The 26,838-nt window shown below is 36.9% G+C and overlaps 1 protein-coding gene across 1 annotated transcript in view; it reads right to left on the bottom strand.

Annotated features, from left to right (window-relative positions):
- Positions 1-20,568, bottom strand: part of LOC131620247 (uncharacterized) — a 27,234-nt gene extending 6,666 nt beyond the window's left edge. Inside the window, exon 1 of the mRNA XM_058891247.1 lies at positions 20,545-20,568. Coding sequence (XP_058747230.1) covers positions 20,545-20,568 — 24 coding nt within the window. The remainder of the gene's footprint in view (positions 1-20,544) is intronic.
- Positions 20,569-26,838: the final 6,270 nt, after the last annotated feature.

Below are 26,838 nucleotides of genomic sequence, written 5' to 3'. Positions count from 1 at the left end.
GCAGTGGCGCAGTTAATCACAACCAGCCAGGCAAATCCCAAGAGTAGACTTGGAAACCAAGATTAGAGGGCCTTCACCGGGAAGACATCCTCCATCCTATCTTATGTTGCACTCAAATCCGGGTATAGGATTTCTCACCACAAGGGGGAATCAAGCCCTTTCCCGATACAGAATAAACAAAATAAACAAATATATATGCAACAAACACATGAAATGACACAGAGGTTAGGCAGGACCTCTCTTGTTTGAGGGGGAATTTGGCATCCCTAATTCCTCATTGGGGCTGGACCAGCAACAGGTCAACCATTGGTTTGGATGAAAAACCAAGGTTTTTAACACTTATATCCCCAGCAGAGTCGCCATTTTTCTGTGGTGGTCGTTTTCTTTACCTCCCCGTTTCACTTGGGAGGACGGCACGCTAAACCCTTCACGCGAAATTTGGAAGGAGAATGCGCCCGTGGTGGGATGAATTTTGTTTCAGTTCTTCCTACGATATCACACGAACTTTCTTATTTGTCCTACGAGTAGGAAAGGGGAAAAAAGATCTCAACTAAACCCTAGGAGTTTGCTAAGTGTGGGGATTTCACCTAGACTAGAAATTCTGGAGTCCGGGGGGTCGGTTATACATAGGGAAGTGTTTAAACACCCTACATATCTGTAGTACTCTACAGGAACCTTCTCTGTGTCATTTGTGATTGTGTTTATTGCTAATGATTGGGAAAGTTTCTCCTTTGTGTTAGGAGAGAGAATTGAATTGATTAAAGAAAGACAGACAGATAGACAGACTGACTATTTTTGGTATTTTATTAGCTCGCTGAGGTTCCTTGTGAACCTCATGCCTACATATCCCTAGTGGAAGTCAGAGCTTAATGTAGTTCGGGGAACTAACTAGGGAAATTAACTGTTTTTGGTGCCTTGCTTGAAGCTCAAGGTTGAAGCTTGGAATTAAATCTCTGTTTACAGTAAAGAGACATGAAATCATCTTTACAGAGAGGTATTTGTACTATTCTACCACAAACATTTAAAGGAGTGACAGAATAACTGGATTCATTTCATTCAAGAGGGGAGTCTACTTGGTTGATCAAGTATGACAGCCATCGTGCCTCTAAAATGAAAGAAAGATGCTCATCCAAATTAGGGAAAGTGTACAAGTCTGGGGATGTGCCAGAGCATGTCTTTCAGAGTCCTAAATGGGAGACTTTGATTGAAATTGAAATTGAAATGTTTGTTTGTTTGAATGTGGTAGAGTAGTAAAAATATCTCTCTATAGAGATAAGCTATGTCTATCTACTGTATAAAAGATTTGACTTTAGCTGGCTTGTATGAGGCCCAAGCTTGAGGCTTTTTGATTGACTTATTAATTATTATTGACTTTGGGAGATGACTCCACTGGGGATTAATTACAGGGTATTTTTGTGTTCTGTACAAAGCCCGGAATTGAGGCTGACTCTACTTAGGGAGACTCTATTTGTGTGCCTTGTACAAAGCCCAAGGTTGTGGCTAACTGTTGAGGATAACTGAATGAATGACTCTATTTTATGTGCCTTGTACAAAGCCCAAGGTTGTGGCTAACTCTAGCTAGGGAAAACATTATTTTCTGCCTTGTACAAAGCCCAAGGTTGTGGCAGACTCTTAAATAAATGAATTGAGTATGGATGACTCTATGGGGAAAAGATCCTAGGTGTTAGGAATCTTTGACACATGAAAGTATGGTTTATCTGCCTTGTACAAAGCCCAAGGTTGTGGCTACTGATTGATGAAGAACTCACTGGGGAGACTCTATTATCTGCCTTGTACAATGCCCAAGGTTGAGGCTGACTCTTGACAGGGGAGTTTTATTGTTTGGGTGCCTTGTATGAAGCCCAAGGTTGAGGCTAACTGTTTTTGTTGGTTTTGACTCTACTGAGGAGGTTTTATTTATTAAAAGACTGTTTTTCTTTGGAAGCTAACCCTTTCCAGGGATTTTGACTCAGCTGGAGAATTTGTCTGTTAAAAGGCTGACTTTATCATGTTTTTTTGGAGGCTGACCCTTTCCAGAGGTTTTGACTCTTTTGGGGAAATTATCTCCTAAGAGAAATGAATCTTTATTTTTTTGACATTTTTTATTAATTGACTTTGGAGGCTAACCCTTTCCAGGGGTTTATATTAAAAATGAAAGAATGTGTGGAAGCTAACCCTTTCCAGGGATTTTATTGAAATGATGGATTGATTTTTAATTGATTTTGGAGGCTAACCCTTTCCAGGGGTTTATTATTGAAATGATGGATTGATTTTAATTGACTTTGGAGGCTAACCCTTTCCAGGGGTTTTGTTATTGAAATGATGGATTGATTTTAATTGACTTTGGAGGCTAACCCTTTCCAGGGGTTTTGTTATTGAAAAATGGATGGCAGAAAGATTATCTAATGGAGACTTCTTGTTTAAAGCCCAAGATGAAGGCTGACACATGCTGAGGATGATCAAACATGGATCCTAGACTCTGCTAAGGAAGATTGATGAAGATAAGGGTAACAGAGACTGTCCATGTCTCTCATTCCAAAAGGTGTACTCAATGTGAAATTGAGACAAACTTAGCTTGTTTAAAGTCTGGTTTAAATTGGAAGAAACTCACCAGGGTAGGCTAAAAGGTGACTAAAGACCTGTTCCTATGTTTATAAGAAACCTGATGGGTCCTTGTATACAAGCTCAAGAGGAAGCTGGAAATGCTTTTAAGAAGCCTGTGGGTCCTTGTACAAAGCCCAAGAGGAGGCTAATCGAGGGTCCTTGTTATAGCACAAGAGAAAGCTATGTAGTTTTGAACTTATTTTGGCTCTAAGCAAATGGGTAAGAGGTTTCACCGGGAATAATTCCTCTTTGGGTGGATGTGTCCTATTATTTGGATTCTAAGGTTTTTGCCAAGATGTTTCACCGGGAATAATTCATCTTGGGGGTTTGAACTACAGATCTCTAATTAGGAAAGAGCCTTCACCGGGAAGACATTCTCAATCCTAGGCCATATTCCTATAATATATATATAGTTTAACTGTCCTAAGGTTTATACTCAAACGTAGTTCTAAACTAATATATATGCACAGTTTATATTTGACAGTAATTTAAATAAAGACTGTAAATTGAAAGCTTGTAAAGCCTAACCTGGATGGAGTGGAGGCCTTTGGAGAAGTATGTACAGAGCCTCAACAGTAATTGGTGGATAACAGTTGAATATATATATATGATAAACAGTTAATGGTTTTTTTGAAAACAGAAGAAGTGAAGATGAACAAAAGGTCACATAGGTATCTGAAGAGTTTCACCGGGAATAATGCCCTTCAAATACCAGAAGAATGTTTTGAAAACAGAAAGAAGATTTTGAAAATACAGTTTTGAAAACAAGCTAAGAAGAGAAGGTTTTTGGGACTTACACTCTATTAGAGGCCCAGTACTTTACAGTACTGGTGTAAAATGATTTGAAAATGATTTGGAATGATACAAGGTTTTGTTGTTTGAAGACCTTAATCATCTGTTTAATTAGAGATTGAAAACAGTTTTGAATATTGACAAAAGTCAACTTAATCAAAGTAAAAATGAAGATTTTTACTTAATTAAGACCTAAACAATTAGGGTTTTATCATAAACTTTATTTACAAAATGATTAGGTTAAAACAAAGTGAATATATGTATTTAAAGTATTTAAGAAAACACTTAAAACATACTATTTTAAACCTAATAAAAAAATATATGAAAAAAATAATATTTTTATGATTTTTTTATTTATTCACAAAATAGGTATATTAAATGATAAGTGTGTGAAAAATGAAGTGAAAATAAATTAATTTGATAGGTTAAATAAATATGTGAAGTTTGTGAGAAAATGAAAGAAATTGTGCGTTAAAAAAATAGTTTTGGCCCTTGGAGGGTTTGAACCCACGCCCTCTAGGTCACACACTCAAAACAAACACCACTGAGCCAACGCGCGTGTGGTGATAGTAACTTGCATTCATTTGGTTATGTTTCAAAAAAACTAGTAAATCATTGAAAAATAAAAGAATCAAAAAGTCTGGGGCGAGGGGGATTCGAACCCCAGACTTGAGGCATGATGAGACTAAGGGCGTATGGGAGGCCACTAGGGCAAGTTTGTTCAGTCGTTTAAGGAACGCATACCATTCAAAATAAAATAAACTTTGGCCCCAGATTCAAATTTTGCGCGCCATGGCCATAGTCATCTTCTTCCTCGAGCTCAAAGATTTTCAAAATCCTAACTCTCTGGTTTCTCAACTAAATGACATGATGTAAACATCAATCTTGTTCTAAATTTCCTCACGAATCCAGATATGTAGCTAACATTTATTTATATGAACTATAGCTACCTAATTTCTCAGAAAACTCTAAGAACATATAAACCCTAAATTTGAAATTAAATGACAAACAAGATGAATAAATGCAAGATGATAGAGGGTTTTCAATCCTCTGATGATGCTAAACAAGATAGAATCGAGCTTTAACTCAGTGAGTGCTTAAGTTAAAGAGGTGAAGTTCAGAAACTTACCTCTGAAAATGGAGGTCGTGAGGATGATTGAGAGCACCTGGGTTCGAATGAATGATCTCAATAGCTTCCTTGAGACTCAATGATGCTAACTGAATGCTTATTGGAGCTTGAATCCTCCTGAATTGCTCTATGGACCTCCCTCGATTTCAGCTTCAAGTGAACATGGAGGTTGTTGAATTTGGAGTTACAGATGAGCTGCAGCCATCTGGTTAGCTTCACTATGACCTGAGGAGTGTGCCTGGATGATTGGCTTGACTTAAAACCTCCTGAATCACTCTATGGACCTCCAACTGCAAATGCTCCAAAGTGAGAGCAACAATGGTGTTCCTCTACTTACAAAAGTGATCCAGGTGCTTGGATCACCTCAAATGACCTCCCTTGAGATGTTAGAATGCTCACTTTCCAAAGATAAGCTCTGGTTTGAAGAAATCGATTCTTCTTGCCAAAGAACTTTGAAAAACAATGAACATGAGAAGAGAAAGAGAAAGCAAGGAATATGGTTGCTTTGGTGTGGTTTCTGAATGAGAATGAGGCCTCTATTTATAGGCAAATGTCTCAGTACTGATTGGGAGAGTGAGCTTGCTTAGTGAAGCAAGTTTGATTTCTTAGCCATGAAGAAATTCAAAGAATATTCCAAGTGCAATGATGAGCTCTTTGATACCACTCCCTAGCCATCGGTTTTGCTTGATCTTAGGGGACCAAATGGCTGCAGAAATGAGCTCCAATTGGTTGGGAGAAGATTCCTTTGATGAATCACCAATTTGTCATAAATTCAAAAATGCAATCATTGCATAATCACATGCCTTTGTTTTTGGGAATCTTCTCTAATCCTTATGCAATGATGGAAATTGATGTATGGTATGGTTTCAGATGCATTAGAGGTCGTGTAGCATCACTTAGTGAAGCAAAATGCACAAAATTGCAAAGTTTCAAATTGTACATGACCAATAATTTTACTTCATGAGGCCAACTTTGAACAAGCATAACTCCTAGCTCAAATTGAATTTGGAGAAGGTTGAACACAATTTGGAAAGCCCTAAACATCTACTTCAAATCATTAGTTTGGAGTTTCTTCAGAATCCTTTGGCAAATTTGTGAAAAATGAGGCCAAAGTTGGAAGAAAACTAGGTTTAAACACTTAGAAAAATTTCTAAGTGTTTATGACCTAAAACTCCAAAATTTCCAAAACTCTTAAATGATTGATCTTTTGAAAAAAGTTCCTTTGTAAGATGTTGTTTTATTTTGCAAGATCTACAACTTTCATGTTGGAAGTTTTTTGAGTTGTGTAGGTGAAATTTTGAGTTCTCACCATGCCTTAAAAAACCCTAATTCCCGACTTTTTGCTCCTTGATGAATTTCTTTGAATTTCTTTGGTCAAATGACTTCATTATCCATATATTGATGATATTGATCCTTAAAAGTCATGGTTTGACCAAAAATCTCAAAAGTCAATGGTGAATTTTTGGGCTTTTGTGAAGAAACAAGATCTTCTCCTCAAATGAATGATGTAAATGGATTATATTGAGGTAGTAGAGATTCTTGAATCATGTATTGAGTTTTGGATCCATGCCCTGATTAAAAGTCAACCATCCTGGTGAATTAGGTCAAAAACCCTAATTGTCGACCAGATGAGAATGATGACTGTAGACTTTGAATTGAGGTGTGATGTCCAGTGGATCTTGTCATATGGGTTATTTGAAGATGATTGATGTCTTTGAATGATCCCCTGGGGCTTTTTAGAGTTTCCCAAAGGTGATCCCTGATTTTAGTCCTTGATAGACTCCAAACCCTAGTCTGTTGATCTGAGTAATCCTGTACTTAGATAACTGGGTGTCTTAATCAATCATAGGTGTAATAATGAGGGTTTTGAGTCTTATGCTTGTATTAGAGACTAATCCTCCTATTGATTGATCCTTTGCCTGAGTTTTCTTGTCTTTGAACACCCTCGATTGAATGTCAGGCTGCTCTGGGTACTTGCTTTGACTTGATGAAAATCCTGAAGATATGTCATCTCAGGGGGGTCAAAAATTAGGGTATGACAAAGATCATGTACAGATTCCCAAGAAGTTTGTCTCAACATGAACTGATACAAATTTAAAGACCAAACAAAAGAGAAAATAAGCAGCATTCTTGTAAATGTTAAAGTTTTCTTGTGAATGTGCATTTGTGTGCAAAGTCAGTTGAAGATATCAAAAAGGGTAGTACCCTATGATGAGGGATCTGTTTGAATTGTGCTAAACTATGTCATCAAAGGAAGAAGTTTCCATGTTATCTTGATCTGAAGAAAAGTAAAGCAAGTTGTCTTTCAAATAGTTGCAACCCTTGTCTATTGCAACTACGTGAACAAATGCATGCCCTTGAAATAGTTGGTGATAGCTTTAATTAGTTTGTCATCCTCTACAAAAAGGGTGTTTGGTGCTCCAACTACACTAAATGAATATCTCTAGAATTTTTCTTGAGGTGTCGCTGTCATTAAGAAAAAGAAGGTTGGTTATCTTGTTCAAAAAGACTTCTACTTGGTTTTAAGCCTTGATATCTCAGAAGTCAGTCAGAGTTGAATTTTTACAAATGTTTATGGAGCTATCTGATCAGTCAAGCCGGTTTACCTAAGGAACCTTGAAGTGGGACTATTTATGTTACTTGGTTAGTACAATGTCGAACTGAATGTCATGACACTGGTACTCATCATTCCAATTCTGTCAAGGTAATGCTAAATAGTCATGAAGGGTATTTATGAAATATCATTCAAGTCTCAGTAACAGTTAGGGGGTCAGCATGTCCTGTCAAAGACACTTTGAAGTATGCACAGTCAGAAGAACCAAGTTCAAGAGCATGTAACATGTAACTCCAAAGCTAATGGTTTCTTGTTGGAATTTCAGTACCACATGGTTTCAAGGAAGAGCATGATGAACAACCTTGGCTCTCTAGGATAACTCATTAATGTTGGTTAGAAAAAGAAGACAATGTCTGACATAATGTCAAGAAATTATGTAAGACATGTTACCTAGAAGACTATCAGAAGGATATATTGGTTAGAGTGTTCACACACGTGTCAAAAGTGTGCAGAGAGGTGTGGTAACTGTCCATGTGCATGCATTGGGACTATTTCCTTTTCAGCGAAAACAGTCAAGATCCATAAAAGGTATTAAAAGATGCATTTGAATGAGTGTAAATTGAATAGTTATGAGTTTTCTTTAGAAGAGTGTTTCCTGTTGACCAGAAACATTGAAACATTCAAGGAGCGTTATCTTCGAAGAACTGGTTCAGCTATTTATAGAGGTCCCTTCTTATCTCTATCATTTTGTGAGTGCTTGTTGTCTATTTAAACATGGGCTTTGTTTGTGTGTGGGTGAGATGTGTCTGGTTCTTATTCTGTGAGGGCTTCCTTTGTCAATTTTTGGCAAAAAAAGGGGAGAAGGGATTAACTCAAATGAGTCTGGAAATGAGCTTCTCAAGTGCTGAATATACATGTCAAAGAGGAAGCAGTCGTGTCCTATGTCTGGTCTGGTAGGAAATGTTTTTGTGACTTGTGATCTGAGTTATGAACACAGTTGTGACCTGTATTCTGAGTTACAAAGGGTGGTGTTTGGTATTCTTCTTAGAAGATTTGTCATTCTCCATGGTCCTCTTTCTCGACCACCTCAAAGGAAGATCATCCCTTTTGTAACAAAGAATAGGTTCTTGCGTTAAAGGGGAGTATTGGTCATCTTCTTCCTCATGTACATCAAATGAACACAGAAACCTCTTACAACAATTAGTGTTGTAATATGTGCAGAAGACCTTACTGTAATGGAACTCATTCAGAATACTGATGAAAAAGATCTTTCTGAAGATGGTATTCTAGATCTATTCTAGATCTGTATTTGTTTTGTGTTGGAACAAGATTGAGAATCTATGTTCAGAATCTAGTTTTGATGATAACAAGCATATATTTTGTGAGTAACAATTTAACTACTAATGCATTCATTGAGTGTGCAAATATTATGCTATAAGCCATATACAACAACATCAGAAAGAAATTTAGACAAGCTTTAAGGAATTAAACAGAAATATCAGATACATGAATAACTCACTCCAACAAAAAGATCACATGTGTAAATGATCAGAAGTTCTGCACATAGAGCAAGAATTCAACTATTAGTGATAGAAGATCATAAGTCATCGTAGAAACAAAATCTTAACAATACAAATAATACTAAACTTCCTCAGAAGTACAAGCGACATCAATATTCACAGCAACAGAAGTTTTGTCTCTGTATTCAGAAGCTTCGAAGAACAACATAAATTGCTCCAATCAAATCACATGCAATTTATGATGTTACTCAATGCAAAGATAAAATTATGACATCTATTGTTCTCTACATTTTAGGAAAACATTCTACCAAGAGAAATTGTCTTGAAAGAAGAAGAACAAGGAAGACACGCTACCAAACGATAAGATTCGCCTTGGAAATAGGTGTGTCGTCATTCAATCTACGGCAAGCATTAAATGCTATGTTCAAATATGGTTCAACGGAAATATTCCATCGATAATAACAGACTTTTATAAAAAGAACAAATCTATGATAGAAGAGATATGGCGTGAGAGTGAGACAGCGAGAGCAAGCAAATAAACATAAGATTAATTAAGCTGCTCAACAGAGGCAACACACAAAGTGTGTGATGAAATAATTATGTTGAAATATACATCATAAGCCTATGAAAACAAAATCAAAAAGAGTGAAAAAGAAATTCTTGCATGTTTTGCAGTAAGCTCCAATGGAGTTATAAGAAATCCAGAAATACTTGAATGATCCAAGCATTCCTCATGTTAAATGACCAAAGGAACTGAATACAATGAGTTGTTGCTCGATAGTGTTTCATGTTTACTTGTGATCAGTAATGTGTTATCAGCTGTTACGAGCTAAATGATCAATATTCAAGAAGAAGAAGATGAAGATCAATGAACAAGAAGCAGTTCATACAAGAGCTGTTGCACTTAATATACTTTCAGAAGAAGAAGAAGAAGATCTCATCCAGAAGTTGAAGAAAAGAAGACTGCAAGAATATTTTTATTTCTTGTAATTATATGCAAAACACATAGAGTTGCTACTCGTATTGTGTTATATCTTTGGAAACTTCTGATAGATTATTTAGGCACCAGAAGTGACTTCTAGTCAGTGTGTCGTGAACATATGTACTTCGATTAGGAGAAAATCTGCTTGACTAAGAAGCACACTTGTAATCTTCAGAAGAACAATTATGTTAGAATTGGTGTTCCTTGGGTATCCTCTGATATGGATACTTGAGAAGTCCTTGAGATCTAGTTAGACTCTTGGAGGGTTCTAGGTCAATAAACGTTATATCTCGTGGAGATCACTGAACAATTTATTTTCTAGGGTTAGTCACGAGCAGATTGGCTTGTGCAGGGTTATTCAAGAGCAGTTGGCTTGTGTAGGGTTAGTCACGAGCAGTTGACTTGTGCAGGGTTAGTCACAAGAAGTTGGCTTGTGCTGGAGTTACTATGTTGATGAACTTTATATCTTGCTGAGATCACTGAACGGTTCATCATCTAGGGTTAGTCACTCGTGGGTAGCTTCTGCAGGAAGTTAGTCACGACAGTTGATCATGCAGTTATAATCAGTTTGGTTATAGTGGACTAAGTCCTTGATTGAGAGAGGCAAAATCACCCGAGGAGGGTGGACTGGAGGTAACCTTATTGAGAAGGTGAACCAGGATAAAAGTAACTGTGTTGTGATTATCTTCTGCATTTTTCATTTAACTCAGAATATTCACACTGATTGTCTTTAGAACTGTCATTGACTAAGTCTGAAGTTCCGATGGAGTTAAGAAGTTAAATTGAATATGTATCTCATTAGTTATGTAGTGTCATCTCTAATATGCTTCCGTAACAATAATCTAAGCATATCTAGAAAATGACCAAAAAATTTCCAAAGAGGGAGATTGTAAGTTCTCTATTATTTAGGATTGGCTTCATTTTTGTAAAAAAAATAATTGCAGCAATAATGTAATGTAGAATATGATGTAGAAACTTGCTAAGAAGAACATGAAAACAAGAAGTCCTATCAGAGTGTTCAAACATGTTATGTTGAACTATTTCAACATCTAGAATAACATGTCGTATGAGATGTCACGACATCACACCTGCGCTAAAGTGGATAAATTAAATCTGTTAGGATTTAACAGTTGCAGTATATTCAAGGACATGATGCAAGATATTAAAAGGAATATTATGCAATCTTAGTGGCGCAAATTTGAAGGTTTAAAGGTCAGAAGAATCAAGTCAGAAAGATTGAAGAATATACAGTTTTTAAATAAAGAGATTATTTAGGAAACAAATGATTGAAGACCTTGATTGTAGCAGAAGTAACTGCTGATTTGTAACAGCAAATTTGCCATGCTTAGAAGCCCAAATCCAATTGGTTATAGAATATAAATATAATTATTTGTAACCTAGTTTAATAACAAATCAAGATGTAGAAATTTAGGGTTTGTGAAGGTGAGCCTCTCGGATTGTGGGGAGGACACCATGTATGTCTCGAAGCTGTGAAGCATGAGATGTTATATTTACCTCGAAGCCTGTAGGCAAGAGGTATGTTGTTCTTGGAGGAAGCTTTGAAGTAACTCTAAGTTATTGTTCATAGTCAAGAATATTAGCTAGGTATTGTCATGGAAGTGTGTCTTACAGTTGTTTTTTAAATAGCTGTTGCAGGGTTGTAACAATTAGGTTTCACTAGGGAGTGAGCGGAGGTTCTCTTGTCTTAGATGGAGTTCTAAGATAAATGTTGCATTCGGTAGTGACTAGGTAAACCTGAGGTTGTTTATCTGTAATCTAGAGGTTGTTTACATAAAATAGTACTACTGATAGTGAAATCTTCTTCCTGGCTTGGTAGCCCCCAGAGTAGGTGTGTTTGTCACCGAACTGGATTAACAATCATTTATGTTATTTACTTTTTAGTACAGCGTGAAACTATATTTACCTTGCCTGTGTATTTTATGGCAGACCGGATGTCTCGACATTCGATAGGACATCTGGGTTTGTTGCACCAGAATTTCACTATCTTTCTCAAATCAAATGGGCATAGTAACTCTTACCCCTTTATTACTTCTATGTCAATTAATGGCGCATTAGCTATTATGTCATTATTCTATTAATAATTTTAATAACCCAATTAGCATAATAATACACAATTAAATAATTATCATTCCAAGTAATAATTAAATAAAATAAAGAAATAACAAATAATTAATAAAATATTAAAATAGCTAATAAATTAAAATCGGGATGTTACACAGAGCGTGTGCGGGCATGCGCCTAGCCTAGCCTAGCCTAGCCATGATTACGCATTTATTTCAACGCATGTGTAATACGGAGGCATAACTGACTTTAAAAATGTTCCGGATAGCAATAGTCGCCACCGACTTTTATTTTATCCAATTGGAAAGGCAAAAAGAACACCAAAGACCTTTTAAAAAGACTTGAGTTCGGGGGGTAGGTTATATAAAGGGAAGGTGTAAGCACTCTTATTATCCATGGTTATCCATGGGCTCTTAATTTCTTAGCTCACTTTGTTTGTTTGTTTGAAGTGTAGTGTGTGAATAGGAAAAAGATTTGAATAAGAACTTTATCTTGTAAGTAAGCGTAGTCTTTTTGAATTGATTTGAAAAGGAGGTGTGAAAAGTAATTTGAATTGTTTTGAATTGAGCAAGCAGTTAAAAGTTACCTACCCTAAGATTGTCTTTCTTGTTCTTCAAGATTTTTGTTTGAAAGGGTTATCCATACCATAAAGAGGGTAGGTAATCCTTTCATTGGATTTGAAAAGGGTCATCGAGAATTATCGTTCGCCATAAGACTATCCCTACCATAAAGAGGGCAAGTAGTCTTTAGGGAAGGATATAATAGTCATTAAGGCAACCAATGAGGATACCTTAGCATTTGAAGGGACGATCATCATTTTATTCGAGGCAACATTGAGGGACTAGATCTCATATGATGATTTCATTTGTAGGCAACTGGCTAAGGTATCCTCGTATTCGAGGGACTTGACTATTTAATCGAAAAGGCAGCATAAGAGTGGTTACCCTAAAGGTGTGTGGGTGCAACAATCACGTGAATTGGATTTAGAAATTATATGTTTTAGAGGTGATCTATGTTCAATTTTAATCTTGCCATTCCCTATTTACTAATCACGCAATTGATATCATACAGAAATTTAAAGTGCGGAAATTAAATCCTACGCTATTACAGGGCTTCGGGATTAAAGGGTACATAACCAAAAATTAGGGGATGCGGAAAGTAAAAAGCGAGAAAGTAAAGGCCCTAATTACTATTACATCAAAAATAAAATAAACGACCTATACATAATTTCTAGAATTTAAAATGCGAAATTAAATAATTAAATAAAAGGCGGAAATTAAATAACCTTAAAATGTAAAATAAATAAAGGACGAAATAAACAATCATGCATCAATCAAAGGAGTTTGGAGATGAGAAAAGAATCGCGAGAAACTAGGAGATTAATTAAGAAAATAAGTGAGTGAATAAATTAAATTAACTAAACCCTAATCGTCTAAAGTCACAAGTCGGCTGAATTGGTAAACCTAATTAACTAATTGATTTTTAGGAATTAAATTAATTTAGCCTAAATTAAACTAATTAATTAATAAAAATTAAGTGAAAATAAATATTTGTAAGAAAATAATTAATTAAAATAATTATCCTAATTCCCTAAGTCATTAATCTAAATATTCTAAATTAATCAAATTAACTAACTAATTAAACTACTAGTTAAAACTAATTTAACAAATTAATTAAATAAAATAAAATAGAAAACGAAAGAAAGAAAAATAATAAAAAGGAAGGAAAAGAAGAAACCTGGGCGCTGGGATCCCATGCCGTTTTCCCTTGAGGGTCCACCATGGGCAGGCGTCTTGTGGCCTTCAGATCTGATACCAAGAAAATCTAACGGTGGAGATTGTGTTGGCACAACGTAGGCACGTGAATGCCTCCCACACTGAATCTGTGGGTAATCAAAATTATGAAAAATAAAAGTCCTCTGAGGGACTCGAACCCGGATCCTTAACGTGACATCCCTTTCTCCTTAGCCAAGCATGTTGCATTCAATGAGTCATTAACATAACGCACCAAAAAAATAATATATGAAATATGAACCTGAATGGACCAAGTTAAACGTCGTTAACATGGGCTTCACTGATGAGCGCTTCGTCCAATGGGAAGGGAGATAGAACGTTGACTGCCCAACAGCAGAAAGCCACGCATGTAAAGAGAGAGAGAGAGAGAGAGAGAGAGAGAGAGAGAGAGCTTGTTGACGGGCCACTAGCAACGAAAGAGAATGTCACACGTGATGGTCCATGTTTCAGAGTTATTGTTCATCTTCTTCAATCTCATCACCTACGGAAATTGCGGCGGAATCTCCCATGGAATTACCTGCGGATATTTCTTCGATTTTCTGCAAACATCAAAACTCAAACAACACGCGTTAGAAAACTACAAGTCTTGCCCAGATCCATTAATTACCATACTAGGAATTCAATGGTGCCATTAGTTTTGATTAAAATGGCCCGTATCTGTAAGAACGAAGCTTCACTATCCTTGTGCCCTAACCATGGTATATTAACATACCTGCATCAAACCTCTAAAGCGAAGGTTCTAAATTTTAAAAATACAAGCAAACCGGTGAATCTTGTAGGTGATGTTCTGGGACGTCTCAAGCTTCACCCATGGTTGGATCGTGTTCTATGAAGCCTCAGGACTTGAATAGGACGACTGGGAGGGACTGAAACCTTTTGCAATTCGTAACTTTGTATGCCCTAGCTTTCTTGAGATTTTGTAGCATGTAAACTCTAGCTCTTGGCTGCCAAATTCGTCCTCTTGTAGTCTGAGTTTGTAATATATTTATAAGGGGTGATTTTAGGGTTTGAAACTTGGAAGAAAGTCCTTGATTGATTGGAGGAATATTTGATTGAAAATAACATGCGAACTTGCTATTATATTCCAAATTGATACCAATCTTTCCAATATCTCTTTGCACGAAATTTGGTTGATTATGAGGCATATATTATGATTGGATTTGGTTACAAATGTATTCCCAATAAAATCTTTGATTTTCCTTTTGATTTACATGATTTACATCACTTTTAAATGAATAAAAATTCATATAAAATCAAATAAGTTCCAAAAATTCGTGGAAATTGGATTAGATGTCTTGGATAACTTGAGGATCAAGATTGAATCAAAAAAGATTGGGCCCATTTGCAAGAAAACTCATTTTGGACCACATTTACTTCACATTTTTCACTCATATTTGTCCAACTTTGACAAGGCATATCTCCCACAATGTTTAAGATATGGAAGATTTCTAGGAATTTTTTGAAAGCTAAAGATGTCCTCTACAAGCCACTTTGGAACCTTTTTTTCATTTGAAGATTTTATCTTGATGATATGGGCTTTGACAAAAAATTGCTTTTTGCGATCTTCTAGAAGGACCTGTAATGTTTTGGCTCATATCTCACAAATGAAGCATTTTTAGCCTTGGTATTAGAGAGACAAAGTTGTAGAGAATTCAATTTCCTTCAAAATAGGCTTTGGTTAAGAAATTTATGATGTTCCATGTGATAGTTATGGCTGGTCAAAGTTCAGTTGACTTTTAGGTCAAAACCCCTAATTTAGAAACTTTGAGTTTTGTTGATTTCTGAGCTTTTCTTGATGAATCATGATCAACCCTTGATCAAATGATGAATGTTACTTCAAAATAAGTATGTTGACCAAAAATCAGGAGTTTTGACTGTGATTTGACCATAGTTGACTTTTAGGTCAAATTGGTCGACTGTTGTTCATTTGAGCCATTGATTGGGAAATCTTGTGAATCAGAGCTTAAAACTTAGCATGAGGATACTATGAGGCATATGAAGGGCCATGAATTCCACTTGAGGTATCAGAACCTGATTTTACTTTGAGAGGAGCAAAACCCTAGTTTTGGGTTGATTGCTTAGGAGACAAGCAAATGAGCCCAATTCTTGTATAGACTTGAGTGACTGAAGATCATATGAGTCAGAATATATTGAAATATGATGGGAAAATTTTGGAGTATGACAACATGGCTCGAAACACACTTGCAATGTTACCCCTTATGATCTAATCAACTATTCGGCTCCCCGCGGGTCGAGCACACACAACGACGATAAATCTTCTCGCAGGCATTCCTACTCTGAATGCCCAAGAGATACCTTCACTTCTGGCGACGGGTATCATCCATGCACAGTCTTCATCCCCGGATCAACGACCACTCTTAAGTCATCACTCCAATGCTCGGAGAAACGACTTAGGAGGCTCATGTTCCGTAATGGCCCAATGGCTAGACATGGCCCAATCCACCTTTGCACCCAAAATGGCCCAAACTCATTTCCTCTTGCTACTCCGTCGAGGATGCGTCTTCGTGTAACCCAAGGACTAAGAACTATCGCCATCCCCAGTCAGATCTCCCTCCGTGCTAGCGGCAAGACATCTGCTCTGCCCCTCAGTCGGGGACAAAACGAACTCCTGCCTGCTGGGCGCCCCTGTCGCCCAGAAGTACATCTCTGCCCAGCCAACGACTAGTTACAAGAAATCATCCAGGATTCCTACTTTTACGCATAGGTTCTTGGCAAAGTCTTTTGAGCCTGGATCCGCGATCCAGCCCTAATAAGGACCAATGGCCATGCGCTGGGGGACATTATATAGACACTTTCATTTGAGAGGGTCAGGTAACACTTTTTACGAACCCGGAATACATTCTGACGTATTTGTGCTCCCACTTACTTGATTGTCAGAGTGCCTTGAAGATACACCCTCTCCTCATCATCACCAACATTATGTTCGAAGCCGCTGACCCACTTTTAGGTTTTGAGATCAGATAACATACAATGTTGTTTTTTAAAATTTATGATTGTGTCTTTCAAAAATAGTTTTAATGAATGTAAATATCTTGTCAAAATAAGTTTTAAACAATTTAAGGAAATAAATTAAATTATATTCTTAAAAAATTAATTTTTTTTCATGGATACTTAGTTTCATACATATTTTTAAAAAATAATAAATTCATTGATAGTTATCTTTTTAGTTAATTGCTCATTTGAAATAATATAATAAAAACAAATCACCTTAAATATAAGAACCCATATTTATGAAATATATAATATAAATATTTTTTAAGACTACTAATATAAAAAAAAACAAAATATAAACTTATATATGATTTTTAAATGCTTTTTTTAATTGTGTTCAAATTTGCTTTGAATAAATACTATTAATTGTTCACCTTTTTAATACAAAGGAGAAAGAATAATAAACAGTAATATAGTTGATAAAGAGAAAAGTGAGAAATTAATAATATTTATTGTTTAACAATATTCCATCCATTAAGAAAAATCATTGAATATTATATTATTTAGTGGACAATTTTAAATTAAATCTGCATAATTATGACAAACTCTTTATAAATAAAGTAGATTTTTTAAAACTCTTTCAATCAAAATCCTTCAATTCTTTTTAATTAATCGTTTCCTTCTTTTAAGGTCCTCCATTCCCTTCTCCTCCAAACCTCCAAACTGACCTTAAAGGAATATGAAATTTGAGGTCTCTCTCATGCTCTTCAAATTGTAGCATCGTCAAGTTAGATGAATCTAAGTTTTCAACATTTTATGACGATCCAAGTTCTCTGGTAGCAGGTAAACGACTTGGTTTAGGTCCAATTTCTTGATAATCGACTTTTGATTGATGGTGAATCTGAGCATTGCTGGATTGTGACTAATCAAATTGCGACATCACCTTAGTAGAAGAACCATAATTTCTAATTTTTCACAATGATCCAAAGACATTGGATAGTCTCTTCTTTGATGACATGTTATGAGAAGACCTAAAGACATTGCTCGAATTCACGTCGGATTTTAGATGGTTGTGCTCTCCAATATATGTCACAATATAAATATTTCGTTTGTTTAGTTTTTTTTTTCTACATGTCATTTTGCTGAACAATATTTGAAAAAACTACATATGTAATAGAACCTGCAAAAAAACCCATTATTTATCGTGAAAATTGGTAAACAAGCGTTAGTCTTCCAAAAAACAAGAATCTATGGTTGCTCAAAGGATCGACTAGATTGTGCTTTAAATTTCAAATCTTATTCTTGACGATGAAGAACAATTTGACGACATTCATGTTCTTATTGAAAATTGGTTTGATCTACATGACTCTTTAAAGTAATGTAATAAACTTGTAACGAAAATAAAGTAAAAATAATTGAAGATAAATTGCAAGAATTTAAATTTTGGAAATAACAAGTTGCATAAAACTGTAAAAAGAATGTAAAATCATGTTTATACGTACATTCTCAAATGACTCGTTTCTCAACACGCAGATACTTTGAGTTGTTTGGTGAGATTTTGTACACAAAATGAACACCTGAATCCTAAATGCTAAGAATCCTATATATACTACTTTGAAATAACCATTTCAACGGTCTTTTGACCAGGGCATGCCACGTTTCACTCGGTATGTCTTCCTTTCACCCTGGAGCTCCACATGTCCTCTGATAAAACAAATAAGGACAAAAGGTAGTTATATCTTCATTTCAACTCAACTCCCCTGTCAAACGCTTTTCTTTGTCGAACCAACCATAAAACTTAGAAAATTTTCTAAGTCCAAATCCAACACTTTCCCCCTATAAAGAATGACTTGGACAGGACTTTGTCAAACATGTTATTTCTTCAAAGACTCATTGCATCCTTAACAGATACTTCCTTTCACAAATAATCATGGTGACGAAAATTCCAGCTAACAAATTTCCCCCCAAAAATGTCATTTTCGACATATTGAAGAAAAGAGCATTTTTCGACCATTCGTTTCGACACCCAACGTTTCAGTTGCAATGACATCATAGTCATTATGGCACCCTTTTGTAAAACATCTCTTCAAATATGGCATGCATATTTTCTTCAATCATGACACTCCTAGGTTTTAGGAGATCGTGGGGAGCCTAAAACTGTCACCATTTTCCCCACGAATTAAACGTCTTACAAGTGTCCCACTCAACACTCCACCTTCCAACTATTTGAAGAAACGATTCCAATTTTTCAGCCTATAAATACTCTTTCTTTCTCATTTCAATGTTTTCCTTTCTTCTCTCCAGATTTCTGCAAATCTTTTCCCTGCAATCTTTATCTTCTTCATCTCTTTCAGACAATCTTCACCAATTCTCATCAATGGCATCTTCTTCCATAACTAACAAAGGATCAAAGAAAGCCCATGAACCCAAGAAAGCTTCCAACCTACCTCTTGTTCACAAGATCTTGGGGTCTCAAGTGGTTGGAAACCAATAATACATCTCTGAGTACTCACTGAAGAACAACGAAGAATATATAACTTGTAACAACCCACTATTGTTTGTTTATTTATTAAATGGAAAAATAAAATAAATAAATAAAAGAATGTAGTAACTAAGTTAGTTGGATTATGACTAAAGGGCACTTTAGGAATAAGAGAATGGTTTGGGGGCAATATTGACATTCCACTCTTGTTATTTTGAAAACAAGATTCAGATTTGGGAAAAAGAAATAGAGAAAGAAAAGAGAGGAAGGGAACCGTGAGAGAGGGAAGAAGAGGAAGAAGGTCATTTTTCAAGTTCATCAATTTCTTGCATGCAAGTGGAATTTCGTCACTGTCTCCATCTCCCTAGCCCAGTGCTGTAGCTTAATCTTTATTCAATCTAAGGTGAGTCTCTAGTTAGAGACTTGGGGTTTTGTGGGGAAATTGGAATTTGGGAAAAATTGGGGATTTGTGTGATAAAAAAAATCATTGCATGTTTGTTTAATGGATGAAGTATGTGTTCTTTGATGCAATTACATGTTGTAGAATGATGATACATGATGGAGTTTGAATTTGGATCATTAGGGAACCTTAGGAATGTTTTAGGATGTTTTGGAACTGGTTTTATGCAGGAAAATACGTTTTTTTGACTCTGCTACAGGTGCAAATCGATTTGCACAGGATCCCAATCGATTGCTCCCTTGAAAAACTGGTTTTTGGACAAAAACTGAAGCTTGCAATCGATTTGCATATAGTGTATATCGATTGCGCACTGAACGAAAAATGACTTTTATTGTTTTGATCATAACTTGAGTTTCGTAACTCGAAATGAAGCCCGGTCGGAAGCGTTGGAAAGGTCTTTTAATGATCTTTATGAATATGATTAGATATAATGCTTTTAATTGATTTAAAATTTATGGCAAATGGATGTTTAGTTACATGATGTCGGATTAACATTTATAGAATCAAGAATGGTATGTTTAATTCCCCAGAGTGCAGTTCCGTTCCATGTCGGGAACCGGAAGCCTCTTTGTTATGAGACTAATGTGTGTCCATGTACGTTCTAAATAATTATATGGTCTGATTATGTTTAATATATTTCATGATCGAAACATATTTAACTCACATGTGACGAGTATGTACAAATGACATGATATTTATACGATGGATTTTGTCTAATATTATGTGCATATAATACAATGTAAATTGTTTTCCCGTCGTTCCGGTTGGATGTTCGGATGCTTGATTTTAGTGAACTTGCCTTTGGTTGAATATGCGTGAATCGGAGTATAACCGTACTACTAGGATAGTAAATCCTGTTTACCCACTATGTGGATGCCCATTGGTAGCCCGTGTGGCGTTTGTGATATGTATTATATACCATGGATGATTTGGCTTTCATGCCTGTTGTATATACGTGTCTATATCCGTATATTTTGCATTACCTAAGCTACTATTACGGTGGAAGCAAGTGAGGGTCTTTTATGGCGTTTCCCACTTGGTAACTCACCTGCGTGATTAGTATGGTAAGTGGGTGATGCCACATAGGCAATCACTGAATTACTTGCCTCTAGTAACGTCAATTAGACAATGTTACTAGGCTTTCGCCCGGTGGGCTTGTACGTCGAAAAGTGCATATTGCACCTATTTACTCACCTGCGCACAGAGGATGAATACCATTGCAGTGGAAGCAAGACCGGGATCTTTAATGGCGTTTCCCACTTGGTAACTCACTGGCGTGCTTGGTGATGAGGTTGTAAATTCCACGTAGGTAATGGTACAACTTAACTCATCTCGGGTGGAATTCCATATAGGAATGACCCGAATTCATCGTGCGGTGTGCTTGTGCAAGTCTTTCGACATATATGTACTTGGATACTCACCGAGGATACGTGGCAGAGGTAGCCTAATCAGATGGGTATAACTCCTTGATTCCTCACATAAGGATGTGAGTTTGCATATTTTGAATTGTTGTTTTTATTGAACGCCTCATTGGATAGTTAAGGGACTTCCAATTGTGGTGATACCCTTGTTTGTATTTGCACCTAAACGTGAGGCATAACCCCGGATTCTAGGTGAATCCGTTTATGATGCATGTACCTTGTAGAACCGAGCAAACCATTAAGATAGGGAGGCTCACTGAGATTTAGTAATCTCACCCCATTTCAATTATTGTTTTTCAGGATCTTCGAGACAAGACAAGGGCAAGGGTAAGGCGACTTAGTCTTACGGTGATGTTTGATGGCGACGACCTGTTTCTTTTCTTTATTCCTTCAGCTTTAGTACCTTATGTTTGAGTTTATGTACTCTCTTTTGGAACTCATGAATTAGTACTTGATACTTATGTATTCGGCCATGACTGTTTCGGCTTGTTTTGTACTCATTGTACTAACATTATAATATCCGCTGCGTATTTATGTATGATTTCAGTACCATTAAGGCCATGCACTTATTATCCTAGGCAATGATATGTGTGGGGTGTTACAGTTGGTGTCAGAGCTGGTCGATTCTCGGCTTCGCCTTTAAACATCATAGTCAGCATAATTCTGTCTCAATTGCGTGTTAGTTAGCATGATTCCTTGCGTTCTACTTATGGTATTGAGCCTGATCAACTTGATTCTGTGTCTAGGACAAACAGGAAGATGGCTGAACAACACAGAGGACCTGGGAGACCCAGAAGGAATCCAATTCCTAATCTGCCTGAAATTCCAATTCCCAATCCAGCTGGTGATGCCAATGTACCTTGGTTGCAGATGATGCAACAAATGCAACAATAGAACCAGATGATGATGCAAATGATGCAAGGTATGCAAGGGAATCAACAACAACAACCAGCTGCTCCTGTTCCTCCAGTTCCTAATGGGTCAGATTTTTGTGCTTTCTTTCGGATGACTCCTCCAGAGTTTGCAGGTAGCCTGGATCATATTGTAGCCCATGATTGGTTGTATAGCATGGAGAGGATATTCCAGGCTATTCAGTGCACTGAGGAGGAAACGGTTATTTTTGCTGCTCAGAAACTCAAGGGTCCTGCGGGTAGGTGGTGGGATACTGCCTCCACTCGCTTCACTTCTCAAGGGATTCCTAAGGATTGGGAACATTTCAAGACCGCTTTCTTAGAGAAGTACTTCCCTAACAGCATCCGTGCCTTGAAAGAAATAGAGTTCCAATTATTCAAGCAAGGAAATCTCACTGTTTCTGAATATGCTGAAAAATTTGAGGACATGGCTGCTTATTCCAGATAAGTTGTTTATGCACCAGATGAGTTATGGAAGATTGATCAGTATTTGTTTGGCCTTAATGCTGATATTTCCCACAGTGTGTCTCAGAGGGAGTTCACTACTTATGCTGAGTGTCTCCGACAATGTTATGTTGCTGAAAACAGTCTGAAGAGGGTTAAGGAAGAAAGGGAGCAAAACCGACCTTTTCGCCAAAACCAAGGGAAAGGGAGCCAATTCTTGAAGCCTCGTAACTCTCCTCCAGCAATGAAACCAGCTTATGTCAACCGTTCAACTCAGCCTCCTTGGTGTAACAAATGTAGGAGCAAACACCATGGAAACTGTAGAAGCGGTCCAGTGAAGTGTTACAAGTGTGGACAGGAAGGTCATCTCCGGCCTAACTGCTCTAGGCTAGACATTCCTGAGAAGACCACAGGGCGAGTGTATACCTTGGATGCTCGAAAGGCTCAAGGAAACACAAGTCTTGTTGCTGGTACGTGTTTTGTAAATAACCAACCTTGTTTTGTTCTTGTAGATTGTGGAGCGACACATTCTTTTATTTCTAATTCTTGTGTGCGCCGACTCGGATTTGAGGCTACTAGTCTTTCTGTTCCTATGTTGATTTCATTTGCCACGGATGATGTGGTCAAAGCCTTGGAGATTTGTAGAGATTGTTCAGTCACTTTCAACGACCGAAGGTTCTCTATTGATCTTATTTGCTTGCCTCTAAAGAAGATTGATGCAGTACTGGGCATGGATTGGTTGTCGGCCAACTCAGTATACATTGGTTGCAAGGAGAAGGCTATCTTTATTCCTGCAGAAGAGACTGCTCCTATTGATGCGATTGGGAATCTAATCGAAGGTACAATTAACCTGATTAGTTTTCTCTATGTTCAGGAGAGATCTTTTCTTTTAGCTCTCACCGCAGAATCTGAAACCAAGAAAGATATATCAAATATTCCTGTCGTTTGTGAGTTTCCAGATGTGTTTCCGGAGGATGTCACTTCTCTTCCTCCAGAAAGGGAAGTGGAATTCTCTATTGATCTTGTTCCTGGAACAGCTCCAGTTTCTATTGCTCCATATCGAATGTCTCCTGCAGAGTTGAGAGAATTGAAGAGTCAGTTGGAGGAGTTGATAGCAAAACATTTTATCAGACCAAGTGTCTCTCCTTGGGGTGCTCCGGTTTTATTCGTCAAGAAGAAGGATGGTAGTTGTCATACCCCAAAATTTGCCCTTCATGTTCCATTCACAATGATTCAAGGTTCAAGATTCAATGCCAAAGCTTTGCTCAAACAATCCCCAAGATCCACAGTCAACTGATTCAAACCTGAAGGTCAACTGCAATCAAAGCATGATTCAAACTATGATCATTGGTCAAACATCAAGTATAGAGGTGCATAACCATCATTTGATCAAAGATGGATCATGAGTCCATTAATAGAAACTCGGAGATGAACAAATGCAAAAAGGTTCAAATTAGGGTTTCTTAGGAGAAACTCAACCCAACTTTGACTGGGCATAACTTTCACATGGAACATAAAAAATTCCTCACTCAAAGCCTATTTTGAAGGAAATTGGATTCCCTACAACTTTGTCTCTCACAAGCCAGGGCTAGAAATGATTCATTTGAGAGATACAATGCAAAAGATTACAGGTCATTTTCAAGCATCCTTCAAAAGTAGTTTTTTTGCAAAGAGGATATGATCAAGATAAAAGCTCCAAATGAAAAATATGTTCCAAAGTGGCTTGTAGAGGACCTCTTGAGGTTTCCAAAAAGTCTTAGAACTCCCTCATAGCTTAAAAATTGATTGAGATATGATTGATCATAGTTGGGTGATTTTTGGAGGCAAAATGTGAAAAAAGAAGGTTCAAATTGTGAAACTTTGCAAATGGGCCTATGGTTTTTTGATGCAAACTTGGTCCACAAGATATTTATGCTACCCAAAGCCATATGCCACGAATTTAAATATATTACTTGATTTTTTAGAATTTTATTTCATTTTTAATGATTTAATTAAAATAGAAAATCAAATATTTTGGCAACAGATGCATTGTGATTGTTTCCAATTAATATTTATGATCAAATATCTTCTAATTTTCGTGCATAATTAAATGGGAAAAGATTGATATAAAATAAGCCAAATATGGTAACTTATGTATCAAGAATAAATCAAATTTCCAAGATTGGCAAAAGAGATTCTATTGATCAATGGGCCTCCAATTCGTGACCTAATAGAAGTCTATAAGTAAGTGAGGCTATGCACATGAATAAGGGTTAGCAAGTCTGGGCAGAGCAAGTGCATCCAAGAAAAAAAACTTCACATAAACTTGAATTCGGTTTTGGGAAATTGGAGCATTGCAAAGAGTTTGGGAGAGTGCAAAAGACTCCTTGGAGGTTCCTGAATCGATTGGGATCGTCACACTGCGACAACAACCCCAGAACAATCTCCGATTGACCGAGGTAAGTAACTCTGAAACTTGGCTCGAGTAGGATAATTCACGCATCCTCATGTAGTTTTGATTGCATACTATGGTTTGTTTGGGTGTTGCGAACGTGTATGTGTTTTTAATTGGAATTCTGGGCAAGATTGGGGTGAATCACCATTGCTGAACGTGTTAGGGTTCTTAATTGAATTTTGGGGCTTTTCGATAGGGGTAAAATTAGGGGGATTTAAAGGTGCAGTCTGATTCGCATGGTGCATACAAAGGGTTGGGATAGATCGCGCCATATTTATTTAAGTGCATGCCCTATTCGCTATTTTTTGTGTTTTTGGTTTGCTACGAGAAATTCGTAGCGAATTCGTAGCTATTCTTCTGAAACTTGCAGGTCTTCGTGAAGAAGATAATGATGTGTCATCCCCCGGTTCGCTCATTCAAACTTGGCGCGCTTTGATCCGGTTGTGGTCTTTGTTTTCTATGTATAGTTTTGAGCGCGTAAGTATTTCAGATAGAGCCATTGGCTCAGTTGGTGAGGAGCGTGTGTGTTGATCCCCAGGGTCCAGGGTTCGATCCCTGGCCCTTTCTATTATTTTTTCCAAATTTCCAATCTGGATCCTATACACTCGCATTCAAGTAGAACACCATGTATCCTCATGATCCAGCCCTCCATCCACCAGTAACTTAGATCCCACGTCCAGGATCTGGTGGTCTATGCCATGTGCCTTCTATCCGGCCATACTGGATCTAAATCCTAATAACTTTAATAATTTTTATTATTTATTTGTTTTAATTAAAATACCTTTTAATATATATTAATTGTATAATAATTATTTTTTATAAATAAATTATTATGTGATATTTATATTAAAATGTCAATTTGTTGTTCGTGCCGATTAAATCGATTAATCGCTATGGTCAACAATGATTTTAATTAAAATAATTTTAATTAAAATACAAATCAAATTATATTCGATTAAATGGTTGCAATTATCTTATTGATTGTGATGATTAATCCTCCCTTGTTCTAAATTTAATTTGTTATTATTTGTAATCGTATTAATCGGTTATGAGGGGTAACAATACAAAACAAAATTCACAAAAATAATAAAACACATTACTTCATTATTAGCGATAATCGAATCAATCGATTTGAATTGGTAATGGTGCAAAACCCCTAATCTCTTAACTATGGTGATCAAACCTATTGATCATTGCGGTTAATTGTGCCGAATCAGGGTTGTACGCCCAAAATATTCAAAACAAATCAAATATACGGATTTTTATCCTTATTCCAAAAACTACGACAGGCCAGTCAAAAAGCCTTCAAACACTCAAATTTCAAACTCGAAGGGCGTACAACCCGTCCCCCGAACTACGTAGACTCTGATCCTCCATAAGGAGGTACGTAGTCACTTGGCAACAAGGTGAGTCCCCCTCTTCAAAATTCTAATCATGTCATTATAATTCTGTTTGCCACATTTCTTTATGAACCCTGCCATGAAACCCTGATCTTTGAATTATTAGCCTTTAGGAAAGGGCTGGGGGTGCCTAACACCTTCCCTCAGCCTGATTATAATAACTTACCCCGAATCTCGCGTCTGCGTAAGGTTTCCTATTCGCCTTGGTAGAATAGGTGGCGACTCTCTAAAAGCTAATTTTTAGGCAGGTTGCTACAGCTGGCGACTCTGCTGGGGACAACACTATTAGGTTAATTATTATGCTCCTAAGGCTTGAGTGGGTTTAGGTTTGTGGTTTGTGGTTTGTGGTTTAGGCGCATTTTAGGGTTGGCAAATTTGCCACATTTAGGGTTTGGGGAGGTTTATCTTTTAATAACATTAAATCATTTAATTATTTATCTGTTTTATGTTCGTTTATCTGCCTGAAAATATTTGCCTTTATTATTATATATTTGCTCTATTTTTATGTCGGTTAAACCTTAAGTGTGGGGGTTAACTTTGAGACCAAAAGGGGACATGAATCGCCTTACGAGTCTCACTGATAACTCCACTCGGAGTGGGTTAGGTATTTGGAAAGGTCCGAAACGAAGCTTGACTTTGTGGAGGGCTGGACTGGATACTTAGCTGATCTCTCCGGGAACCTACCCCAAAAATTTGAACCTCATGGATAAAATGAGTTGTTCCAAAATCCGAAGAGACGAAAAAGTCTCGGAGGCTATGAACGACCCCATGAGACCTTCTAGAACCCCCCTATAAAAAGGTTGGCTCCCAAGAGCCGCTACGTCGAACCTATGAACCTGGATTTCTTGAAATCTTATGATATGATGTGCATCTTTGCC

Source organism: Vicia villosa, linkage group LG7 (genome assembly GCF_029867415.1).
Source record: "Vicia villosa cultivar HV-30 ecotype Madison, WI linkage group LG7, Vvil1.0, whole genome shotgun sequence".
Classification (NCBI taxonomy): domain Eukaryota; kingdom Viridiplantae; phylum Streptophyta; class Magnoliopsida; order Fabales; family Fabaceae; genus Vicia; species Vicia villosa.
This window is presented reverse-complemented; position numbering and strand designations above follow the sequence as displayed.